The sequence below is a fragment of the Hermetia illucens genome, chromosome 3 (genome assembly GCF_905115235.1).
Source record: "Hermetia illucens chromosome 3, iHerIll2.2.curated.20191125, whole genome shotgun sequence".
Taxonomy (NCBI): Eukaryota; Metazoa; Arthropoda; class Insecta; order Diptera; family Stratiomyidae; genus Hermetia; species Hermetia illucens.
Window position 1 is genome coordinate 74,094,557 of NC_051851.1, and position 27,227 is coordinate 74,121,783.

A 27,227-nucleotide genomic window follows, 5' to 3' on the forward strand; every position below is an offset into this window, starting at 1 on the left:
TCCCCTCTTTTGCGGCTGCAGTTTCCTTTTACCGATCCTCTCTTTTCCGCTTTCTAGAAGAACTAAGTTACAGTGTCACTGATAGAATAATGTCGCTGGACTTGGTATACCCTATGATACGAACTATCAAAGTTGCAGTGAGAAAACCGAGACCCTTTTGCATATTCATTGCGATGCCCCAGCTCTACTCAGAAGCAGGCAACAGACACTAGCTAACCCGTTAATTGGCGGCCTCAAGGAAGTCATTGACTGTAAGGTAAAATATTTGCTCTCTCGTGAACCCATTCTGATTCAGAGAGAGCTACCACTTTTCCTGACCTACCCACATACCTGTTGACCAACATGAAACGCATCCCTTCCATATCTTTTGTTTTAAACTTTTCGTTTTAATAATTCAATTTCGTATCAACATTTCCCACTTTGCTTGTTTGTATTTTCTACGAGTAAAAAATATATCTCGTTTTAGGCAATGAAATCAACTAGAGTATTTTTTATTTAAAAAATAAAAAGCCTGGATAAAGTCGACAGAATTGAATTCCATGTCTACATATTTGCCACGTGAGAAATAGAAAATGCGCATTATAAATCGGACAATACATAGATATGCCGTTGTTGACATTAACATTTTATCAGCCTGAAAATAGAAATTTAAAAGAAGCATCGAGATTTCCACAAATTTAAAAGAGCCGTAACGGCACAAAGGACTCCCATATCCTGGTATTAAGCGGGAAAGTCACATCCCGCCTAATTGAAACTGCCGAAGTCATTGGAATCCAACAGCTTCCGATAAGATTGGCAACCAAGGCGCTGTGCTTACGAAGCCAGTACAAAAATTCGTATTGAATGCAGCACATCTAGTCCATTTAGTGCCAGAACATTCGTGTGTGTGTTCAGTGTGTTGTTCGTGCGTGCGATGAAATTTTGCGCTGGTTACGCGCTTGTCAAAAAATTGACGTAATGTTTTTCATTTTCTACGTAAATTTCGGTAATTGAACTTTGCTAATTCCCTCTTCATCATGTGATAACTGAATTCCCTGTCCCCATTCGAGAGCAGAACGGCAGCAGTGATTTGACCGAGTCCCAAGTTAGTGCGAACGAGAGAATTTTTTGTTTATGTTGTCACTGTGAAATTTTGCTACTTGCATTCACACACACAGCCGCAGCGCGCCAGCGTAGCGTACAGTCACGGTGGGCGAGTGGGCATGTGTGCGTGCGTGTTATGTACAGAGAAAATAAAGTGAAGAAATTTCCCAAAGAAGTTTTCTTTTTTCACCCTGGCCAGAAGTTGATTGACAATTTGCTGGGATCCGCCAATACGTCGCGCGAAGGATCTATGTGCAATTCGCGTTGTGAAATACGTCGCGTCTCGGCCAGATAGTTCGCAGTTTGCTGAAAGCTTGTTGATCGCACTCGTCCATCGTCGGATTCAGTGGCTGCACGGGGAAAATGTCAGTCGTCGCAAGTCGAAATCAAGTCAAGTGAAAAAAATGACATTAGAAACGAGTCGCGACCACGATTTTTATTTTCTAAACAAAAAACAGTAAATAAATCCACGATTATATGTAAATATCCTAGAGAATTTCGATACAAACGCTTTGCCAGGCTGTTTTTCAGTTCCCGTTCGTTCCGATTGCGCCAAGGATTGGCCCCAATGAGTTTCAATTGTGTTGACCTAATTTTAACGGGATCAAGTTGAGTTGCATATGATTGCTAATCTTACGAATTTACGACGGAGCGTGTGGCGCTTGCCTGCCCAGACCGTGCTAGATGGACCTTCATGCAGGCCCTGCACGGTTTTGTCAGTGAAGTAGCAACAAAGCCAGGGAATTCCCACCCGTTCGGTCGCTATTAGTGTCTTTATGAATTCTTTGAAAATTCGCTCATTTCCCTTCACTAAATGCCTCGCAATCGCTCATGGCCGCGAGACTGAAGCATTGTGAACGGTTCGAATGCATTCCTACCCCTTTCCCCCAGAATCCTGTTGCCCGGGTGATCCTGGCTGTGAGCGAAAATTCAATTGTCTTCATCTCTTACAGGTTAATGTCAAGAATTAAGCATAAATTATAGCTGGGGGAAGCGGCCCGGAAGTGAATTTCATATATTTTGTGATGTTTGCGGACAAGCTGAAGGGATAACCCACTTATATTTACATCCAGCCAACCAGCCAGTTCATACCAAGCCAACCAGATTTTCATTTTCCTTCACTCAGCCGACTGGGCAGCAACACAGGCACAAGAGTATTTCAAGCAGCGAGCGGAACTGTGAAAAGAATTCTCGAATCCGTTACAACAGACTCTAGAGTATTTGGCAACGGCATCAGTTCAAAAATCCTCACAAAGATCTTGCTGTGGGCGAATCCAGGTGTGGGCCATTCCTTCGCGGTTAGTGCAAACAGAATTTCGCGCCGAAGACACAAAGGACAACAATGTGCGAGCAACCGTCATCACTTGAAGGTCAGAAATGGATTTGTGAATACTGCACCTACGAGAATTTTCAATCTTCGTTAAAATGCACGATGTGCAAGGGATTGAAGCCGCTCTTAAATGAGGATATATTTCGGTAAGTTCGAATGCTTTCTTAACCTATGAAAAGTCACGCTAACGGCACTTTGAATGAAATCAACAAAGAGGGAGATGATTTGTTAAAATGTACCTTAAGGTAACTAGAAAAGTCAGTTCTAACTGAGGTTTTGCTTAGATTGCACTTACTGACTTTGCATTTCTTCCTTTGAACAATCAACGATTCTACTGATTTGCTCTTCATATCTTCGTTTCGCTCGGAATTCTGTAATTTTCGAGGGAATACGAAGCGTTTTAATCAGAATGGATGGGTTTTGACTTAAAACAAAATAATTGCTTGGGGAATTTCAGATATAAAAAATTGACAAACCACAATAAACTGATAGAAATTAATTCTCGGTAAAATTGCAACTCCCGGACGGTATAACTGCATAATATGGCACTTAAAAAAGAACAGACTTTACACCTTTATAACATTGAAAAAGGAAGAAAAAACTGTGATTCCTGGTCATTGTATTTCCGACTTAGAGATTACAGGTTTATTTACGAGATTGAATCGCTCACAGGACTTGGTTAACCTTGTCTAGTGTTCACACCCAGAGCATTGAAAGGGATTGATACTAAGTACATGTTTTTTTATTTCAAATAAATGATACAATAAACGGAGAAACTTCCTCCACAAACAAAATTTACATTGCAACAATAACCTTATTTTTAAATGAGGCAGAAGATGAAGACAAAGGACCCAGTTGCAACTGATTATATACAGGAGAGTAAAAGTAACATCGCGAAAGGCACCTTAAAAAAATAAAGGGAGCGAACGTTATAATATGATGACAGTCAGATATCTCAGTGGATATCCGTCCGAACCGTCTACCAGGCCGCTATAAAGCTTGACCAGGATGCAAGCATCAGAATAAAAAGATAGTTCTTTTGAATTGACTCTATTGCAAGACAATCACCATTGTGGCATATTCGCAAATATTGCGGACAAAAGAATTAAAAATGGTGACGGGATAGTGGATATCTTGACCTGCCTTAGTAGGAACTCCACACCCCGTTTTTGCGCCGAGGTCCACCGATTCGCTATTCCTAAAAGCTGTCTGGGGTCTTGACCTACGCCATCGCTCCATCTCAGGCAGGTTCTGCCTCGTCTTCTTTTTCTACCATAGATATTGCCCTTATCGACTTTCCGAGCTGGATCATCCTCATCCATACGGATTAGGTGACCCGTCGTTGTATCGCTCGTGGATTTCGTCGTTATGTGGGTTACGGAATCGGACATCCACATGTAGGGGGCCAAAAATTCTTTCGGGGGATTCTTCTCTAGAACGCGGCCTAGAGTTCACACGACGAATACATAAGGACTGGCAAGATCATTGTCTTGTACAGTAAGAGCTTTGACCCTATGGTGAGACGTTTCGAGCGGAACAGTTCACAACAGCCGGCTCTGTTGGCAGCCAAAAACCCTGCACGGATTTTATTCTCATAATTGTTATGGTTTGTGATTGTCGACTTTAGATAGGAGACATTTTCAACCGTCTGAAAGTTGTAGTCTCCTATCTTTATTGTTTTCGTTTGACCAGTGCGATTCGATGTTGTTCGTTGTTTGGTTTTTGTCGCTGACGTTGCCACCATGTACTTCGTTTTGCCTTCATTAATGTGCAGCCCGAGATCTCGAGCCGCTTGCACGATCTGGATGAAGGTAAACTGTAGTAGACTATACATCTGGGGTTGTGCTTCCCATAATATCAATATAGTCAGCGTAGGCCAGTAGTTGGGTGAACTTGAAGAGGATGGTGCTTCTTGCATTGATATCTGAATTGCGAATCACTTTCTTCAGGGCTAGGTTAAAGAGGACGCATGAAAAGCATCCCCTTGTCTTAGATGTTGAATGGTCTCGAGAGTGATCCTGCTGCTTTTATCGGGGCGCGCACATTGGTCAGAGTCACCCTAGTCAGTCTTATCGATTTCGTCGGAATTCTCTCATGGCCGTATACAGTTTTACCCTGGCTATGCTGTCATAGGCGACTTTATCGATGAAAAGATGGTGCAACTGATGCCCATATTCCAGCAGTTTGTCCATCGCTTCCCGCAGAGAGAAAATGTGATCTATTGCTGACTTGCATGGAGTGAAGCATCTTTGGTATGTCGACAGAATAAAGGTTAAAATAAAGCTTGCTTTAAAACGGTACTCCGAGGGCCTTATGAGACTCAATCCTTGTTGATTGAAGCACCTCTGTTTGGTAGACGAATCATCGACAGAAAATAGCTCTAGATCGTCAGTATATAGAAGACAGCGTACGTAAGTAAGGAAGGGAGATCATTTATAAAGAGTTAAAAGTTATAATTTTGACACAATTTCTGACGTGCTTAACTTGGAAATGTTGATTTGTCGGGGGTACCTTCATGTTTCCTATAAATTTGAAGTGGAAATGCCGGAGTTGTCACCTAATTTAAAGGAATTCTGATCAACGAATAACGCTGACAAATTTCACAATTTGAGAGTCCAGTTTCTTTTAAAACCACGATTTGGCTTTTTCCACTTCATCTAGGAGGTTTTCCCTTGCCATTTTAATATCCAGCTTTTTTCAATTGAAATTATTAGCCTGAAATAGTGCTAAGAAATTACTTATTTACAAAACATCGAAAATTGAATAGAATCCACCGATATGACTGTTACGTAATTAAATTAATTCTATTATTCTTCTTTTTTACTTAATTTAAATTATAAGTTTGTCGCACAAAAATCACAGCCTTTATTCTAGCATTCTATATAGAACTTAAATTGAAATTTATTCGCTGATTGGTGATTTGTTTAATTATTTGTACATTTACTTTGTACTGAAGGCGTATTATCACGACCGACGGCAGACTGGACTGCCCAGTTCCTACTCGATTCTCTCCTGACACTATATGTACTGAGCTCTTAAAACAATAACGTGCTCATACCACCGATTTTTGATTCTTTTCACAAAAATTTCAAAGTATCGACAGATGATGGTGACGGCCAACAGGATACCAGTTCCTGAGTTAATAGCTCTTAAGAAATCAGCTAATGCGCTATCCACTGATACATAAACCACCAAAGGCTGCTTCTGTTAGGATGTATCGATTCAATTCGTGAATCATTGAATTTTCAGGATGTACTCGCATGAGATGTGTGGTTCTTTGGAAGTTCTATTTGCTAGTAAGTGGCGAATATGAATGTCTCGAATTGAGAGAGCCGCAACTGATTTTGGAAACGTAGTCCACCAGTTATGTAGTGGAAATTCGAATGGACGAACGTTCACGAATTTTATTGTTTTGCTTTTTTGGCGGGGTCACCATTTTAGTTAACCCGCATTTTCACGTTCTAATTTTGAAATTCAATGTCTACGAGAATATAACAAGTTTACAAATTCAACTCTTCTGTTTCCTGTGAAACGCAAAACGATGAACCATTAGGTGTTATTTAATTTTCGATGCTTGTGTGCGTCCGACAAGTTGCTGGCTCCGCCACAGGACGCTTAAAATGGCACTGCGCGGCATAGAATGCACATATTGGAATTGTAATACCGTTATATTGTTAATTTTGTTATTTCATTCACCATAGGGACATAGGGAAGGGTCAACGGAATCAAAGGCTTTAGAGAAGACATTATAGGCTCTATATTTTCTATCGTTCAAAGTTACAAAACTTCAGCAAATTAGTGACAGTGAATGCTTCGATTGAAAACCATGCTGTTCCTTCACAATAAAGAGTCCAAAACGAATCGTGAGGGAGTGTTTTGCTTACTTTTCGAGAATCTTGGAGATTGAGGAAAGGATAGATACTGGGCGGTAGTTTTTGGCCAGTGTGATATCAACCTTTTGCTTAAAGGGATGATTCCGCTTCCCTGCAAAAATACCCTCGAAGAAACTCTTATTGAAATTGGTGACCGCCATTAACATCGGATGTCAATAAGAAATTCGACAATGGAAAAATTTAGAAGAGATAAGGAAGACTTACTGGCTATGGATTATTTTCATTGGAAAAGGAGTGGGACGAAGGTGTAGAACAAGAAAAAAAGAAAGATTAACGAAAAATGACCCTGGAGAAGCTCATATGCAGATTCAGGACAATTGACAGTAAAATCGGCTGATTTAAAGTAGCAACGGGAAGAGTACACGGGGAACGAGAAGTGCGAGCATGCATCAGAGTGGTCTGAATTTCCAACATCCAAGTCAAACTTCAATCCTCGCTAAATATTGCGAGTGCACTTTCTTTAATAATAATCGTTGGCGCAACAATCCATATTGGATCAGGGCCTTGAAGTGTGTTAGAGCACTTCATTCAAGACCGTAACGGTACACTAGGAGGCAATGTGGTCAGCATTGCGCTCGCCCGAGATTATTACCCTGATTTGACTCAGGTACTCATTCACAGCTGAGTCGACTGGTATCCGACGTCAAATCACGATTCAAATTCCACTGCCACCAGTGAGATTTGAACCGCGACCTTCCGTATGACGGCCTAGTGCTCTAGCCACTGAGCTGACACGGCACTTTCTTTAATAATAATAATAATCGTTGGCGTAACAATCCACTTGGATCAGGTTCTTGAAGTGTGTGTTCATTCAAGACCGTAAGGGTACACTACCGGATTACAGTACCCGATAGGACGCAATATAGTCAGCATTGCGCTTGCCCGAGATTATTACCCTGATTTGACTCAGGTCCTCGTTCACAGCTGTGTGGACTGGTATCTGACGTGAAATCACGATACAAATTCCACTGCCACCAGTGAATTTTGAACCGCGACCTTCCGTACGACGGCCTTGTAGTCTGACTACTCAGCTATTCGGACACTTTTTTAAGGTTTTGTTTGTAAAACAAAACCTTATTAAAATCGGTTTACTGTCTGTCTGTCCGTCTGTCTGTCTGTCTGTCTGTCCGTCACACGCATTTTTCTAGGAGATGGTTATAGCGATTGACACCAAATTTGGTAGAAAGGTGGGAACTGTGAATGCTCATGCATATAGTGAGTTACATCCTCTTACGACGAATTTAAGGGGGGGTCCCCATACATGCAAAAGAGGGGTGTAAATTTTTTTTCATCAAATATAGTCATGTGGGGTATCAAATTAAAGGTCTCGGTTAGTACTTTTCGAAGCCGGTATTAGTTTTGACTTTTGCTAAAAAGGTTTGGAGTGCGGGGGGTTGAAAGTGGTCATTTTTTTAACGAACCCATTCTCAGGAACTACATAACCGAAAAATCTGGAAAAAATCAGGGGGCTGCCACTATATGGTGCCTAGGCTCCGAAATACCTTCCATATCGATACCTGTTCAAATAAAGTTAATAATAGTATATTACTATAATTTTTAGTAATTGACAGGAAAACCCACCTTAAGTTCACCCTAGAATCACAAAATTTTGCAGCAATATAGGCCAGTATAAATCATGATCCTGCCAAATTTGGTGATAATCGCACTATTACTAACAAAGTTATACTATCATAGGTCAAATCTGCGCTCCTCTGCAAATTCAAGACTATGAATGTCAATATCACTTGAAAGTGGTTATTTTCACATAATATATGCATATTTTACGTGCTACATGCTAATGGGACAAATGCACACCCAAATCTCTTTACAAAAGAAATACACAAAACCTTTCATACCTGAAGCGTCTAGCTTCCGGTTTCCCGACTTGTTTACATTACTTTTAATGAACGAGCTTCAAGCTGTAAAGTTGACCCAGGCTCCGGAATGGCGGAATCAAACAAGGTATTTTCGCTTAGATTAAGACGAGAAAAAACGTAAAAACCACATGACAAATTTCGCAACTCTGAAAAGGTGAATTGCTAAAAAAAAATTATTCACGGCTGCAAAAAGGCGTCGATCAATATGCTTATATTGGTAGCGTTGTTTTTGTCGATGATAGTAATGAACTCGATGCCAATTGACGTATTAAGGTTAAGGTGAGGCTGTTCCGCGCCAATGTTCTCTATGTGCTATTATGTGGGGGTAGCACATTGAAGGTGATTGCCACTGTTACTGCAAGGTTTCTCATTTTCGTTAGCACCCTTCTTCGCCGTTCATCGGTTACTTTGACCTGAGACAATCTCGAACGAAGGATTACGTCAGTGTATGGACCAGGTGCCGGGGGGTATGTTCATTGGAAGGCGAAAGTGGCAATGGATAGGGTGTACCTTCTGTGTTTGATCTCTCCGCATCATAATATCTGGTTTTTCGGATAGCTGCATCTTCAGGAATTCTAGTCCCCTAAGACAGATGTTTGGCGATATTTCCAGAGTTGGATTTGTGATTTCATCGTTATCAGCCTTAGGCCTGTCTTAAGAAGAAACCCCAGACATCCCGCTTTTGCGACAAGGGGCACCCATTCGATATCACTAAAAGCTGTCGTTCCATCTGAGGCAGAATTTTCCACGTCTACGTTTTCTACCATACATATTCCCTTTATCAACTTGCCAGTTTGGATCACCCTCACCCATACAGTTTAAATAACCCGCCTACCGCAACACCCACCAGATTTCATCTACAATCAGACTTTCGTGATATTACTCACCAATTTTATAGTTATATACGTTACAAAATCGCCCATCCTTTTGTAGGAGGGCAAAAACTCCTTGAAAGGTTCTTTTCCTGAACGCGGCTAAGAATTTGCAATTTTTGTTGTCCAATTCCAAGCCTGAAAGAAATATATGAAAACTGACAAGATCATTGTCTTGTACAATAAATGCTTTGTTCCGCGTGAGGATTTCGTCGTCGCAGCTGTTATCGGTTGTTTGGGGTGTTTCGACCCCAGATGAGAAATTATTAACGTCTTCAAAGTTCTAGTCTCCTATCTTTATTGTTCTCATTTGACCAGTGCTATATATTTCGTTTTGCCTTCATTAATGTACTGTCCATGGTCTCGCGCCGATAGTAACTTGGTCGATCTGGATGAAGATAGATTGTATATCTCGCGTTATTCTTCCCATAATGTGAATATCTTCTGCATGGGCCAGTAGTTTGGGTGAACTTGAAAAGGAGGTTGCCTCTTGCATTTACATCAGCATCGTGGATTTTTTTTTTGCTAAGATCAGGTTACAAAAGATGCATGATAGGGTATACCCTTGTCTTAGACCGTTATTGATGACGAATGGTCTTGATAGTGATTCTGCTGCTTCTATCAATTTGGTTGGGATAACTAATTCTCACATTGTCGTATACAGGTGCACCCTGGCTATGCTATCATAAGCGCTCTTGAAGTCGATGAATGGTTTCGTTGCCAGTTGTTAGGCATTGTTTTGCTGCCCCTGACCTTGAGCATGATTTGATGAACCGCTTATTATAGTTGGTCGCCTCCATATTTAACCAATCAGGCTTCAGGGGTAATATACAGTCGCAGTGGGTGATGTTCAATTCAATTTAATTTTCACTTTTTTTTTTTTGCTTTCCGGTTCATCCGAAATCTAAATTTTAAAAATTCGTATTTCGTAAATTTTAAATATAAATGTTAACCGCAAAGGCGTTTTTACAAAAACACAATTCTGAGATAATCGCGTTTAAAGTTTCAAGTACTCCAAAACATCAATTTGATGCTGCCTGCAAGCCGTTATAGATTCTCTTCCGGCTACAAATGAAGCCGTATATACGGCGATGAAGGCTCAAAAGTCTATGCGCAACTACGCTGGACCAGTGAGGTGTATCGTTACAAATAGCTATAATTTCGGACCTTATGAGATTTGACGAGAATATTCTTGAGATAATGTACTTAACGAATATGCAATAATTTTCCGCGACCATCACCTCCAACTCGCAAATATTTTGGTTTTCTGAGCAGTTCATCAAAGTACGTAACCCATCGTCCAATATGCCCATACGGTCAGAAATCAAATGAGAACGATGTATAAGAATTCATCTTGATGGCCTGTTGATAAAATTTCCGCACCTGGTGCAGTTGCACATCGTTTGAGTTCACGGACCTATAAAGTCTCCATACGACGGAGTTCGTGATAGATTTCTGCACGTGCCCACGTTCTTTGAGATTGCAGAGATTCCGCTCCGTTGCTAGCCCATATTTATCGTCGAACCAATTGTTCCGATTTTTTTTGCGATTGGTGCTAACTTAGTTTGTGTCCTTACCAATAATAACGCGCTTCAGGTGGTTGTGAATACCATTTGTCGATGCTTCATCTCCAGGACCTCTATTAGCTGCGGTCAATGCCTCATCCACTTCCCTCTTATAGACTCTACTGCGCTTCATATATGCGCGATGCCATTTGCATTGGGGGTCCAAATGCGAAAACTACTTCTTGCCCATCAAACTGCCGAGATGTTCCTTTATCTATTTAAAGGTTGGTTAAATGATTACGATTGCAACAACAGCAAGTAGTACCTTCTAAGTATTCCCTTCAATGCTTTTTTCCTTCCCATTCTTAGAGAAATTTCGTTTCTTTCACTCCTGGGGAACGATTCACATTGATATGATTTTAGTAAATACTGCAGAAATTGTCTGCGTGAAATAATTCTGCCCGAAATTGTGGACGGCCAATATGCAAACAATAACAATATGCGTAAAATTTAGCAGAACAATAATCATCAATCAAATCATTCTAATCAGGAGCTATTAGATAATGCAACAATTGTGACTAGAAATACATAAATGAAAATTACATCATTCATTCACTAAATTTAGGTGTACTTTTTTCTTCTATTCAGATTAAGCCCACCACAACCGAAATCGAATAATTGTCATCCACTCATAGAAGCCTCCAGCTTAACTTTTTCGCAGTCAAATTTAAATGCATCTGGTGGTCCATCAAATCAAGATGCATCGAAAGCAAAATGGCCATGCCCGCGATGTACTTATTTAAATTGGCCACGCACTAAACGTTGTGTGCAATGCTATACGAAACGATTTGAAGACGATTGTGATATGGAAACGGTAATATCAACAACTGGAGCTACAACCACAGCAACGACTACGCAAATTAATAATACAACAATGAGCAATACTATTCGCGATCAAATGAAAAATTTAACGATTGGCGAATTAGGAAGTGATGGTGGCGGTGGTGGTGGTGGCGGTCCAATTGTGACGACTGGATCAGATTCAGATTTAGCGGGTAATGCATTGGTAACCGGAAAGGGACAATCGTGTCGTTTGAGTCCGGTTGGATCTGTAAATAATTTAGCTAGCTCAAAATGCCTGACGGGAGCTGTTAGTAACCGTATTAGTCCCATCGAAAGTCGGCCTTTTGTTAATAAATGGGCTTGCAATGTAAGTTAACCATGAAAATGAAGAGATATTTGAAATTTTACGGTGTGTTTGCAATGTACTTTCACATGATAACGCACGAGGTTGGAGATGTTAATTGATGTGTCGACGAAATGTAAATGAACGCATTGTTAACAACTCCAATCTGAAATTTCTTGTGCTTCAAGTTGTATCAATTTCTACGTGAAAGCTAATGTGTCTTTATTTGCAGAGATGTACTTATGAAAATTGGCCAAAGAGCCTCAAATGCTCGATGTGCGGTAATTTAAAAGAACATAATAACGATATAGTAGATCGATGTAGTGCAAACAACACAAAGTTGTTTCCAGAGAAAGATCTAAATGAGGAGAACTCTACTACTGTAACTTCAAACAATACGCTGTCCAATAATAATAATATTAATAACAAACGAAGCAGCACTAATCGATATCAATTAGGTAAGAGGAAGTTTGCGAACTTTGTCAGTTCAGAAGTATATTGAACCGATGATTTGGTTTTCTTTTCAGGCTCTTCAGATACTACAAATTGTGATTCCATTCAAGAAAGACAGGAACGACGCATTCGTCAAGTACGAAGGCAAGTTGATTGGCAGTGGTTGAATGCATGCGTAGGTAAGAACTACAAATATTTTATTCATTGAATCGTCAATATGGGTAAAAGATGAAGAGAATGAACCTTGTATTTAATATAGACGTACTTTTCTGTTAAAAGACTTTATTGGGGTGGAAGTTCAAATACAACGAGAGAAGCATTGAAAGAAATGGTCCATGTGTTTATTATCAACTTGACTGTTACAGCCGAGATACACAGAAATGGTCCTAAGGTGTTGTATTGATGTTGACAACGTAAAACTATTTGGGGCAAGATATTCAAATGTTGACAAGCAGTTACTAAAATGATGACTTTTACCATGTATTAGTCCTAACAAAGATATTTGGGGCAAGATATTCAAATGTTGACAAGCAGTTACTAAAATGATGACTTTTACCATGTATTAGTCCTAACAAAGATGATGAAATTTGAATGTCGAAACTTTCTGAAAGAACTTATCACTACGTTTCGTAGATCGCGTACAATTGATTATCTTCTAAAAAATAAATCGACCTCCTGCTGGGACCGAAGTGACATATCGAAATGCTGGAAGGAAAAAATAAAATTATTAAAGAATTTAACCGCAAATTATACTTGGCTCTCACATATAGCATATTAACCACAACTGATCCATGTTCATGCCTATATCTGATTAATTTTTGCATACTAGTTTATCGATCTTCCAGCCCTAGTGATTTATTATGGGCAGTGATAACAACAACCACCGATTTCTTAACACACAAATCATAATACAATTGGCTCGCACCCCCAGGTTCTAAAGAACTCACCTACCGCCGCCTAGATATGATACGACCATTAAGAGTATTGCAGGTTTAGGCACTCCCTTCTTTTATTAGTATGAAAATTATCGATCTTATTTCCGATTTAATCAATCTTTGAGCTTCTTCGTATTTCGATGCAGTTCAACTCTTTCTCTAAACCTCATACGAATGTCGAATTTTTTATCGTCAATGTTTAGACAAACATGTTGTCGTTCAGATGGCTTGTCAATTATATTTCATTTTGCTTCCGTTAGCATAATTTTCAGTTAGAATCTCCTTTCCAGATAAGTGAAGGGTCATTGATATCATTTCCCTACACAAGAAAAGTATTTTTTCTTAGCCGAATACTATCACTTAGTTTCGATTTTTTATTCTATCTTAGCAATTCCTGAGAAGTACACAAAGGCAGCTTTCATATGCTCAGTCTTGCGTCATGGTTTTGAATGTTAACAATTGATTATCAGCACAGTTCGCAAGTCTTAGCGTGAAATCTCTAGATCGGTCCCTCTCGGTCTGTCCTTTTTTTCATACATTTTTTATTAATGGTCTTTCCTATTTATTTATCCACATTTTTTATATGCATCCTTGATTTATCTTATTTCCGAGTTGTCAGTTGCTAATGCTGATAGTGGTGACCGATGGTAGATTTCGGGAGAATCCGCCAAGAACGCCCCGCAATACCAAATATGTTTGCAGAATATTGTACTTTTGCACGACTTGAATTTAGGGAAACCATGAGGAATTTAGGTACAATACCTGCAACTGACAATATTATGGAAACCCGAACGGCCCTCTGGAGTCGCCAAATTTCTAAGATTTCCCAAGCTAGTGGCTCAAAATTCGTTTTCTTCTTCGTGTAATTCTGCTCAATATTGTTATCATAAGGGTTAGCAACATCGCAGAGCGACTCGTCTTGTCAACTAAAAGCACGTCAGGCTTGTGCGGAATATGGCGATTAGTTGAAATTTCCCGGTCGCAATATCTGCAGTAAGGAAAAATAACGAATCGTTCAAGTTGGTAAGTCGGACATGTTTCCGTGATCAGTACATTCTTTCATGTAAGGTCCCAATGAGATCTTACAGCATTATGCCTATCCATGTATTGCACTATCACAGTACAGTCAGAAATGAGATGATGTAGCGTTTCTATCGTCGAACCACACATTCTACACTCATCGTTCTCCATGCGCTCTTTCTTTATAAGTTTTCTATAAGCATGGATCGCGACCACCATATACTGGAACCGCACATTAATCCTTCCATCTCAGCTAAGAGCTTTCCAGCACACACCCATCTATTCTGCAAAGTCATGAGGCAGGTTTATCCGTTCCAGATCGGTTTTGGCCCATGGAAATATTCCAAATGCATATGCAAGTAACGAAATAGCGAACACATTAAATGTGCTTATTTTTCTTCCCCAAGAGGTGCGATTTCAGCACCTGGTTTCTTGCAGGAATTCGGACAGTACAGCATTTTTCAAATTACTAACTCGAACATGGGTTCCGGGGTACTTGTAGAAGTCTGCTTGAATGCGGTAGCAGCATGAGGCCCATGATGAACAAAACAAAACTTAAACCAAATTCCGTCCGAACATCATAGTTGAATCTATAAACGATGCGCAACTTCAAAGATGATCATCAGTCCCAGCATAAAACTTGATGTCATCTAAGTATATATGTTGCTACTCACAGATAAACATACTAACAAGGTAGTGACTGTCACCCATTCGAAACTAAGTCAATGGAATACAAAGGACATCGATTAGTCTAGTCAGGTATACGGGACACCTTGGCATAATCGACATAGAAAGTACAGAAATTCCTTTGACCTTTACTTACCTGCTCTGTTGATCATTAGTTGCTCTTTGTAAGCCCTCGATCCAATTCGGTAGTCCTTCGCACATTGAAACATTGACCCTTCCAACAATAATGGGCGTAATGAAGTTGAAAATAATTGGCAAGCACGTTATCGGCCTTGTGTGTGCGGCGTCCTGTAGTTAGAAAGGGTGGAACTTCCTGCGGCCGATTGATGACCTGATTTATACTATTTACCAACCGGCCGCGTATAATGGTGAACTTTTTATATCCCCTCCAGTTCTTCGAACTGTTTATGGCTCTTCGAACCTCCTCTTTGATAACATTCGTAAAATTCATTTACGTGATAATTGCCTGGCATCCGCAATAATTCAAATAACCCAGGATTTCCATTTCAATAATGCTTTGCTTCCATCAGCGAAAGTTGCACTATGCGGTCACTGTGATGAGATTCGATTCTAAAGTAAATAAAAGGCTGCTCTGGTTCCCCGCGTACTTTGCGTTCTGAATACGTCTGGAGTGATTCTCGCCATATCGTCGGAAACGACTGTATATGACGGATAGTTTCTGTTTGAATGAGTATTCAAAATTTTAACTAAGAATGGTTTACTGGGAATGGTATAATTCTGCTGCACTTTATTCTTCAATGAAAAACCAATTAATCTTCGCCAGGGATATTGTGCACAGACTAATCTTCTTTAGCTTTTGTTCTGTTCGATCGCTGAGTAAATCAGCGGCAACACTGTCTAGCAGTTTAACCTCCACTCGCACGGCCTACAAGTCATTTCCCATCATCTTGGATATTCATGTCAATCTTAGCTAGCGGGTGAAAAATGTAACTCTACCATTGCAAGCATTTCCCTCACAACTTTTTAATGATTGGTGTAACGCCATATCGATCACAAATGTTCTCATTTGAGTTATGCTACTGGTCCAGAGGAGTATCTTCATCTCCACAAGCGGAAAACGGCGCTCGTCTCCTTTTGTCGTATCCCATCAACTTACAGCCGCGAAAGGTGAAGAAATGCTAAGTAAGGGATATGCACAAGTACATATGCGTTCAGTATCACATCGAATGCGCTTTAGAACTTATGTAGTAGGTATATAACATAATTTGGCAACAAATATTAGGAGGAAAAAACGGCTCTTCCCGATGGTGTTTTATTTACAAGTGGCATAGAACGTGTTAAGGCGTTTTTTCACATGTGGAGCGCCATATCATCCAGGTTTCATTAAAACGTGAAGTAATTAAATGACAGTAGTTCATTCCATTGACTGAGAGCAGTGAACTGCGGCACTAAATCGCTTATTCCTGGACAGGGCAGGACAGGAAGCATCTTCAACATAAAGCAGTGTATAGGGCGCTGGACATTGGATGTCCCGTGTGACAGTGTCTATAACAAGAACAGAGAAGGGTGGTAAGAGGGCGCTTCTTTGATAAGCATCAACAGAGACCCGAAGCGATTGTCATATACCTGCGATACTTGAGCTTTACTTTTCGGATCGTGGTAGAGCAATTTAAATCAGCACATCAGTTCTTCTGGCACAGATGGATTCTTCCACTGAAATCTGTTCGAAATATATCGAGCACTTGTAACAGATGTGTTCAATATCCTGTGTGCGTTGGTGGCCTCTCTTGCCATCCCAAATGTCTAGTTTATCGTGAAGATCTTTGTCATGGGCCACGTGGGTAACAGCGCTCGCTCTGATTGGCTAGCGATAGGGGTTCTTGTAAATTTGGCAATTGGCCATCATTTTATTCTCGAGCAATTTATGGTAAAGGCGTTTCTTTTCATAGACCTTCAATTGGACATCGCCATCACAAAGCTAAGTATCTCAGTTGATGAATCGCTTATCTAGTTCACCACCTGAGGGCTGCATAGACCGCTTTGTGGATAGTATTTTTAACTTATTTGCAGGATTCTTCGACATTCACAATGGTTGGTAATCTCATAAGTAAGACCATTTATTCAGTCTTTTTTGCGAAACATTCCTCACGCTGTTGGCACTTAGTGTCAGTGATAAAATGTTGGCATCTTATGAGTATTTAGTCGATTCGCTTTTTACTGTTCTACTACAAATTATAGGGAGATGAGTCAATCGTTTGATAAACGATGTGTTCACAACTATAAGTTCGTGAGTGTCTGTAAAATCGAGTATACGCTCGCCACCATCATTGCGTGATCCAAACCATTTTCTCGGATGGTATATGTTGACATCTGCCTTTCCACCTAAATAATTATTAAGATCGTTTGCAATGAAGATATAGTCATCGAGAAGTTGTCAAAAGGCATCTTTCTCGGCATCAGGTCGATCTGTCTATGGTGCTCATGCGGAGAAGAAATGAATCGGTCAGCCCCACCAGCCGCTCATCAAATCGCTTAATTTCTTTAATGACATCACGGAAACCCCCAGAGATCGTAATAAAAACACCATATTGAGTATGTGGACTACTAAAATAGAAAAGTTTAAAGCCATTTTCACCGCGTTCGCGTTTTATATCGCAGTTTTTGACACAGCACCGACGAGTTTCTTATAAAGCGCAAATATCAATGTCTTTTATGTAACGGTTCTTGCGAATTCCTCCATTTTTCCAATGAAGGTACCATTTATTTACATTTATTGTGCAGACACGTATTTGTTTTCCTCGGATTAATTTCCTTATGTTCTGACACCGTCCATGTGTCATACAGAACCCATACTGATTTCTCGACAGGATCGGGGCCTGTCTTGCCGCGTCGACAAGTAAACACCCTAGCATTTATCCGAGTCTATGAATTCAACACAATCATTTTTGTTTTTAACGATATTAGATGCGTTTTCTTGGTCGACCTGTCGCAGGGCCTGCCACCAAGAGAGAAACTCCCAACTTCTTTATGTATCTCTTTCCCTGATCTCAGCTTTTTATTTTTGTTTTACTTAGGATACTACAAAGTACGTTGTCTCAAATCCTCTTTCTTTATCTATCCTTGGGAACAGCATGTTATGTAAATAACATGGCGGAGTTTCTTACATAAATCATTCATGCAGTTCACAAAATCGTTCATTCTTTATTAACTTGTTCTTCCATATTAGAACAGTTGTGCTATCTTGCCAGTCATCTTCAATATCACCATTGAAAAACTCGTTGAGTCATAACAGATAAGCAATCTGAAATGTAGATATTTTCGATAAAATAAGTTTGTGGTAGTTATGTCGTGTTTACCTCCCCTGTTCCAGCTTTTGTTCTCACAGCGGCTTTAGGAGAACGCAGATATCAATGCGTTTCAATGTTCAGTTTGCAGACATAGTCTTGGGTGGAAATTATTGACTAGTTTAGTGTCATCGTGGCGCCTTGAGTGCATTACCTCAACACCTCGTCTATTAACTGGGATGAAGATCAACCATATATATATGACAACAGATTTGGATGTCATCCTATTTCAACCCTTAATTATTAGGCTAACTTAGAGGTTTCCAGCATTAGAAACTCGATATATTTCTTATGTGTGGCTGTGAAATCCCTAGAAAGGAAAATGAATCGAATTACAAAAAAAACAGTGTTTGATTGATGAGTATCGACACCAAATTGCAGGGTTCAACTTTCGTTCGATTGGTTTTTGTTGAAAATAGAGCAGTGGAACCCATCGAATAAGTTCATAGTATTAAGTTAGAGTTAAATAATTAAGCCGGACATAGGGTCCGAAGGATTTTGCCCTGCCACGTCAATTTTTCGTGTTGAGAGACAAGCGAGTTTTCCGTTTATACTTTCGATTGTCCAGTCCAGCTGTCATGAGATAATGGTCCCGTACGCCTATCTAAAAAACTAAATAATTTTTGAATTAAACATGAGTAAGACTAGAAAACATCCTTTTCATCTTTGAAAAAATCTTTTTCAGGTGTAGTAGAAAACAATTTCAGTGCAGTTGAAGCATATTTATCGTGCGGCGGTAATCCGGGTCGAGCGCTTACTAGTAGCGAAATTGCAATTTTAAATAGGAATTCAGCATTCGATGTTGGACACACTCTCATACATTTAGCTATAAGATTTCACCGTGATGAAATGCTACCCATGCTCCTCGCTCAAATATCCGGTTCGGGACCAGGCATAAAGCGTGTCCCATCATATATTGCACCAGATCTAGCCTCGGATATACGTCGTCATTTTGCCAATTCATTACGTATTCGAAAATCACCGTTCAATTGTCATTATATTCACGAACATGCTACATTTGCTTTACCGGCGGAAATAGAGGAACTACCGATACCAATTCAGGAGCAATTATATGATGAGTTGTTGGATCGCGATGCACAAAAACAACTGGAAAATCCACCACCAGCTTTAAATTGGTCACTAGAAATTACCGCTAGATTGGGATCACGTTTAATGGTGCTATGGAATCGCAGTGCAGGCGATTGCCTGTTGGATTCGGCAATGCAAGCCACCTGGGGAGTATTCGATCGTGACAATACTCTCCGGCGAGCATTGTCCGATAGCCTACATCAATGTGGACATGTGTATGTATAGTGTAGCCCACTTGTGAAGATTAGATATTTAAAAAAATTTATTCACCTTGATTCCAGATTCTATTCCCGTTGGAAGGAATACGAAATGATTCAAGCTGCCCTTTTACATTTCACTCTAGAAGAAACCCAGTGGGAAGAAGATTGGAGCACTTTGCTATCACTGGCAAGTCAACCCGGTTCCTCATTAGAGCAATTACACATATTCGCTTTGGCGCACATATTACGTAGGCCAATTATTGTGTATGGAGTGAAATATGTTAAGAGCTTTCGAGGAGAGGATATCGGTTATGCTAGATTTGAAGGTTTGTTCGATTCGCTGTTGCTTGTCATTGAAGTTGGGCTAAGTGAATATTCCCTCTAATCTAGGACTTTATTTGCCGTTACTATGGGAACAAAGTTTTTGTATAAAATCTCCTATAGCCCTAGGCTACACCCGCGGCCATTTCAGTGCTTTGGTGCCGACAGAACCATATTCTAGGATAGAAGCGAGTCGAGACGATACCGAAGACGTTACGTTTTTACCACTCATGGATTGTGAGATGAAATTGCTACCTATTCATTTTTTAACACAAGCAGAGGTTTGGAAATATTTACTGGTGTAAGCTAGAAGTGGAAAACACTTTAAATTGAATCGTTCGGTTTTTCAGATGGGTAGAGAGGAAGCGATCATGCGGCAATGGCTCGATGTTTGTATGACGGAAGGTGGAATTCTTGTGGCCCAGCAAAAGCTACGCAAGCGACCGCTTCTGGTGGCGCAAATGCTAGAAGAATGGCTTAATCACTACAGACGCATTGCGTAAGTAGAATTTCATAGGATAGGTTGATATTATTGCACGAATTCCTTTAGAAATAATAAAGTATTGAGAGCCTGTTGAGTTGATTTGCCCCTCTCTGCAGACAAGTTATATCAGCACCATTTGGACGGCGCCCCCAGCTCACCGGTTACTCGAGTGACGGTGACACAGACGAAGAATAAGAGCATTTCGGGAGAAAAAAATCATCATGATGAAAAGAAACAAAATTACGTTACTTTCTTTTTCCTCCAAAAGCTAAAAATATATAGTTTAAATGAAATATTAATACGATTCTATTTTTATTACTTGAATTCAAAATAGAGAAAAAAGAGAATAGTGCTATTCGCGGTAAAAATATAACGAAAACTTGTTGCAAAGCAAAATATAAAATTTTAATGGGTAGTAAGTACGTAAATAGGATCAAATGCAATGAAGATATTCACTGTAGTTAGTTCTTTTCGGTTTTTCTTTATGTTACTTCTCTGTTTCTTTTTGAGCATTGTATATTTATTAAAGAAACGAACGAACAGAGAAATCCAGTTGATAGAGAGAAGAAATAATTGAAAACTTCACGAAGCAGCTTCCTTTTCATTTCAATGTCCTTTGTCGCCCAAATTCAACGATTTTAGCAAAAGAATGAGATAAATAAATTGTACTAAAACAGATAAGAGAAAACCTATATAAAACTATAAGTAAATATAACGGCAAATTCAGGTTTGTGATACTCTTGTTCTTATTTGTACAAAAAAATGCAAAACAAAAAGGATGAAAAATATATTTAATATATATCTAGTGTTAATTTATTTCTGTAGGATATATCTAACGGTTTAATGAGCTGTTAATAAAAAAAATATAAAATGATTATATTAAAATTATTAAAATGAAATGAAACAAAATATTGAAATAATAAATCAAATTGACGTGATAAATATGAGAAAAAAATATTGTTTTACCCGCATTAAATTTTGTTAGATATTAGACGGAACTCGACTTTGCAAACAAATATAAAAACAGCAGCCATAATGATAACCTTCGATGTTTGCAAAAATTATGTAGGACCCATAGGACCTTAAGTTAGCAAGAGGTAAATATCACCGATTGTACGGAATACAAGTGAAAACCGGGAAATATCTTTTTAATGAACGTGGTTGTGTAGGGTTCAAAAGACTTCTTAGAATTGAATTTTGATCCTCACTGGAACACAGCTCTACCTCATAGCAAAGTTGAGCAGCAACTACATTTGCAACTCATCAACATCATCTATTGCGCAACATCCCATCCAATGGTTTCGATTCTCTGATTGTGTCCTTCACTGACGGATCGCAATGAAATTCCCCGAATGCTTCCTCGGTTTTGCAGGAGGACGAAGCACAAAGAGTGCTTCATCTTATTCGTGTTCATTTAGGTATCCGATTTAGTCTCATAATTTCAGTGCGTCTCATCATGCCTGATGCCAGTTTTGTGGATGTGAAAATTATTCTTTTCTGTTTTCCTGCACTTTGCGGTAGAGTGAACAGCTTTGCTAGCTGCATTGATGCGCCGTAATACTGCTTCTGCTTCCATTGTTATCAAATCTCAAATAAACAAAGTTGTTTACAATTTTGATGTCGTAGCCTCCCAATATCAGATTCAGTCTGATTAGTATTTTTTTCTCATTTGAGGCATGAACTCGATCTCCTTTTCAATAGCGCTAAGGGGGTCATCCCGTGTGAAGGCCGTTTTTTTTGCCTTGTTTTTAGAAATCCGCAAATTGGGATTATTAAAAAATATTAAAAACTAAATTTTTGAAGCCGTGTTAAACTTTTTTTTGTGAATTTTGGTGTTTTTTCACGGTTTCTTCTGAATGGGATCGCAATTATCCTAGTTTACGGACCGTAGAAATATGTTCTGAATGAGTCGTAAAAGTTTCAAAGAATTTCGTTTGATAGATTTTGGGCAATGGTGGCAGCAAATGCGATTTTTAGCCATAAAATCTTAACTGACTATTAGTCTGCTATACCTAATCGACAAATCTTAGGTTTCTTCAAGAAAAACATGTACAGCCTTGGGTTCAATTCTTGTCCTTTTAGGGAAGTCATTCGAACCTCATTCGGACCGATAAATACGCGCTTTATTACGGCGATCGGACATAAATCTGGCATGTGACTTATCACGTGTTTAACAGTATAATTTCCTAACGACTCCAAATATCAAAATATCTAGATACAATTGATGCCAAAAAAAATTAGATTCCGCGGATTCGACACACGGGATGACCCCCTTAAGCCAATGATCTTGTAGTTCCTTTACGTCGTATATTTCATGCCATTCATCCACAAGTGCTTTATTGGCAAACATGGTGCTAAATCCATCTATTTTCATAGACTTATAGCGATGGAGAAACTACTTCCAATTGAATTTGGACCTTGAAGCGTGTTAGAGCACTTCATTCAGGTTAGAAACGGTACACTATAGAAGGCAGTGTACTCAGTATTGCATCCGCCCATGACCAATACCCTTCATTCACAGCTAAGTTGACTGGTATCCAATATCCAGTCACAATACAGCCTACCGTTCTTTCATAACTCATTCACATTCACCAGATCAAATTTTATTCTTAACAAGAAATCACGCTTCAATGTACCTAAATTTATCTACCATAACTGCAGCGACATGATAGGCAAAATCAACAAGCTCTTCCTTGACGCTAGACCTTGCCATTTTAACATACTCGTTATCACTGAAACGTGGTTGAATGACTCTTTCAAAAACGAGGAAATCCTCAATTGCTATTGAACCCTTTATAGAACTGGCCACAATGACCACACCGGAGTAATCAGGAGAGGGGAGGTTTTCTTATCGTCATGCATAACTCCTTTTCTTTTCAGTGTTTTTGAACACAGCTTTCTCAAAGTTCCGTTAGACAATTATCTCTATAGTAGTGGTCAAAAAAAGGGCGAGCAATTTTTTTTTGCGAATAGCTTCTTCTGAAGTGTAAGAAGTGTTACCTAACGGACCTTTTTTAATTTGTTTAGTATTTATTGGTATTAAAGGGCCAAAGTTCTGTCAATGTGATTAGTATTGACAATGAAGCATTAGTAAGAAAATTTTCGGCAAATTATTTTATCACGGAGTTTATTGCGCAAGTCAGACAGTGGATTTTCATTACGAATATCTCTACGCACTCGTTTTAAAACTTTCATAATACTGACGAAAGTGAATTGTATCAAGTAAATTTATTGATTTCCTTCAATTTGTAAATATTAGTGTATTTATAACGGTGTATATTTCGCTTTTTAACAGCCAAAATCCCGATGGAATTGATTTTCATGCTATGATAGGGACTCAATCCATGAAATATCTTAATATAGAACACTTTAACTTGTACAAAGTAAGAAAGTTAATTCGTAGTAATTTGTTTGTTACAAATGCAAGGAAATGTCCACGCTGTTCTAAACAATTTCGATCAATGGTACGGTAGGGAATTAACCTGAACGTCTACTTTCTTGCGTGCTCAAAGCCTGTATTGCTGGCGAGAGGTTCTTCTTATAGTTTCTACATAAGCTGCCTAATTCATAGTGCCCTGCAGCAACATAATTTCTTCAATACCACGGTTTGTAATTGTTCCCCCATGTAGAATGTATGTATGTAGAATGCTTTACGATACTCTGTACTCATCACGGTATCGTCCATTGCTTATACGTTGCACCATGACTGGTAAATCTGGACCAATTGAGGTTATTCTGCTTTCATCAGAGGAAATTACACCAACCTCATCATCTGCCAACCAAATTTTCTTCTTTTTTGCACCAATTTAATTTTCAACAAATTCCTATCCTTAAACTTACTCGTCTTCCTTGAAAATCCACTCTCTGTTTTTAAGTAATTCTCCCAATATTTTCTTATTGATGACTCACTGCACCTAATTTTAATAGATATATAGCACGATTTGTCTTTTTTATAAGCATACATACGTTTCCCTTTTAAAAGTTACCGTATCAATTTTCTGCATTTTTCTCAAAACTATGGTTTTTATTACAAATAAATTTATTTCATCAATTGTTCTGCAAATACTGATGATATTTAATACTAATAAACCCAAAACAAATTAAAAAGGGGACCACTGCTTGCAAAAAAGGTTTTCCTCGGCTTTATTTTATCACTACTGTATATTGGTGTCTTCTATGTGCCCCCCCTCGCTGTTCTGATGTTGCTATTTATAGTGACGTATGTTACACTATTTCTTCCGTCACTGCTTCCTTGAACGGGATATCAATTTCGTCTCGATGAATACTTTCCAAAACTGATATTAGTTTCAACGTAAATCACAAAATGTGAACACTTAAAGTGAGGCAGGACTCATTTTCGGAAACTACACAACCCAAAAATCCGCAAATAATCAGGGTTATGTACTTATGGTATATGAAATCCTGGCCTTAGAATATGTCCCATTCCGATATCTGCCCCAATAAACTTACTAACTTTTGAAATTGACTGAAAAACTCCCCTAAGTTATCCTACGAGTGTTAGCATAGGGGAGAGTATCACGCATCATATTGTCAAGTTTTGTGGAATTCTGGCTATAAGAACCAAAGTTATAGCAGTTCAAACTAATAAATTTCGCACAAATTTACAGCTTTTTGAGCCCTGACGTCATAATGAACGAGAATAATTAGTAATACTCCTCAACCCTTTTTAAGGTTTTGTGTGGCTGGAACACAAAAGAGTGAAGGCTCAAAATTTGCACCCAAAAAATGAAAGAGGTCTCATTCTCAGAACCTATCCAACAGAAAAATCTGAAAATCACAATGGTACATCTACACGGAATCTAGGCTTCAAAATACACCTCATTCCGATATTTGATTAAATAAAGTTATTAATAGCATATTCCTACATTTTAGAAGTTCATCCTAGAAGTACAGGATTGGCATTGGTATAAGGAATAATATAATGCATAACTTTGAATAAAATCCGAATACTATTAACAAAGTTATAGAAGGTGAAACTTTTACATATTATGTGAATTTCGTGCATTCTAAAACTTGTATGACCACATAAGGTGAGCATATATGTACAGCGTGCGTAAACTTTTTAATTATGTAGACATTATAGGTTGAGCTACCTACCTTTGATGAGCCCATATCTTCCTTCTACAAGATAATTTTCCACGCCATCAATATTCATGTGTCCTGAATAGAGAAATGGAACACACTTGCAGAGCCCTGGCCAGACAGTCAACTAAGGCATTTTAGAAACCAAAATATATAGATATATCCTTCCCCTTAAGAGGTCAGTTAACGAATAACAATTATTTCTTTTTTTTTTGGGATCAGAAGAAAAACAGTTACAGTTGCAACACGAGAAACAAGCGTGTGAATTCTACTCTTAACGCCGCCAATTCTTTTTATTAGTTTTGGGTTAAAATAAACTGATTATTTTATCTCCTATAAAAACTCATGCCGCCTTGTTATTTTTTACTTAAATTATTCAAGCAAAAGTTGTTCGAAATACAACTAACATAACGTCAAAATTTGACTGAATTCCAGTTAATTCGTTCCACTAAAAAAGAAATCCCAAAAAACTACATGAAACTAAGCTTTCTTATATGGTTCCCCCCTTAATGAGGAAAAAATATCAACGATACTAAAAAATTCTTTGACTTTGTCAATGTGAAACGAAAAACTGCAGGTTTCCTTTTTAAATTTGCAGCTTTTTTGCTGCCTATTTCTGAAATACATACTGTCTATCTAAAATCCCGAGTTCCTGTACATTTCTGACCTACTCATAATCTTACCAAGTTTGATGGAAATCACACTATTACTAACAAAGTTATAATAGGTCAAAGTGGATAATCTCATATAATATATGCATATATTATGTGCTACGTACTAATGGGGCAAATGCCCACTCAAATAGGTTGCAAATAGAAAATCAATCAAGACGAATAGAATGAAAAAGAATTAAGAACAAGAACATGTAGCATAAATGTTTGTGAATATTGGCGCTGTTGTTGTATGCTTATCACTTCCACACCATTAAGTCTAATGAAAATGGAACTGAAGCACAGCCGTATTGAGAATCGAATACGAAAAAAAATGCGGAAAAGAAACTATGGATACCTTATATTCCACAAAACAGTGAACTGAAGGCATATTTCCGAACAAAATGACACAAAGACAAATGAAAAAAAAATTACTCTAGAAAATTTAAGTTATTTTCCATCATCCCGTTCGGTCCAGCACTGCACAGTACAGTTTTTTAATTATTGACTCAGTGGGAAAATTTACATTCTCGGTTTATCATTCATTTAGACTACCCCACCGAAGAATCAGAAACATTTTTTCAGCTTTAATGATAGCTCATGAACTGTGGTGAAACAGTGTACGGAAATCTAACTCCGCTATGTTGCGTTTTATTGTTTTTTGCCTTCCATTTGATTTCTGAAGTCCTACTCTATTGTAAAGGCCATTATTTAAATAAAAAGAAACGATTCTCATTTTTCAAATCAATTTCGTATGTTTACCATTTTTTATCTCATCTTCATCCCTTAGGGGTTCTGGTCCCTATAGCGGCGTTCCTAATCAGTTCATCTGCTGCGCGGATATTCTGAAGATTGTTCTCCTTGCCAACATCTGTATATAAAGGTGAAGAGGAGTCCATCCCAGAACGGTCTCCAGTTATATACATACAGTCTTTGAAGTTTGTGTAACTCTCTGCTGTTGCGCTGAGTTCAGTTCTATCTGCCCAGATTGCCCCATAGGTACATAATCATTGGCCTTACTATAGCTATGGACTCGCAAATCATCATGGCTCTTCTAGCTTTCCGGCATATGTTCCCAACATGCATGTTCATTTGATATGAAGCAAATTTACTTAATATGGTAGTTTTAAATATGAACAATGAAAAATTAAAGAGCCAAAACACTAGAATTTCTCAAACAAATGGTACTATCCACCATTAAACTTTGTACCATCATAAACGGGGTATCCTGTAT

General features: G+C 38.7%; 1 protein-coding gene across 5 annotated transcripts; it reads left to right on the forward strand.

Moving 5' to 3' along the window:
* Positions 1–843: 843 nt before the first annotated feature.
* On the forward strand, positions 844–21,052 carry LOC119650995 (ubiquitin thioesterase trabid). Of its 5 annotated transcripts, none has more exons than XM_038054275.1 (10): positions 844–985; positions 2,037–2,559; positions 11,209–11,770; positions 11,979–12,204; positions 12,274–12,378; positions 18,832–19,450; positions 19,517–19,761; positions 19,826–20,037; positions 20,107–20,255; positions 20,357–21,052. In XM_038054275.1, the coding sequence occupies exons 2-10, from the start codon at positions 2,426–2,428 to the stop codon at positions 20,433–20,435; spliced, it is 2,331 nt and encodes a 776-aa protein (XP_037910203.1). In that variant the 5' UTR covers positions 844–985; positions 2,037–2,425; the 3' UTR covers positions 20,436–21,052. The 5 variants fall into 5 exon arrangements, with proteins under 5 accessions (XP_037910203.1, XP_037910205.1, XP_037910202.1 ...); XM_038054277.1 differs by having other exon boundaries at positions 952–1,084; XM_038054274.1 differs by lacking the exon at positions 844–985 and adding an exon at positions 1,164–1,691.
* Positions 21,053–27,227: the final 6,175 nt, after the last annotated feature.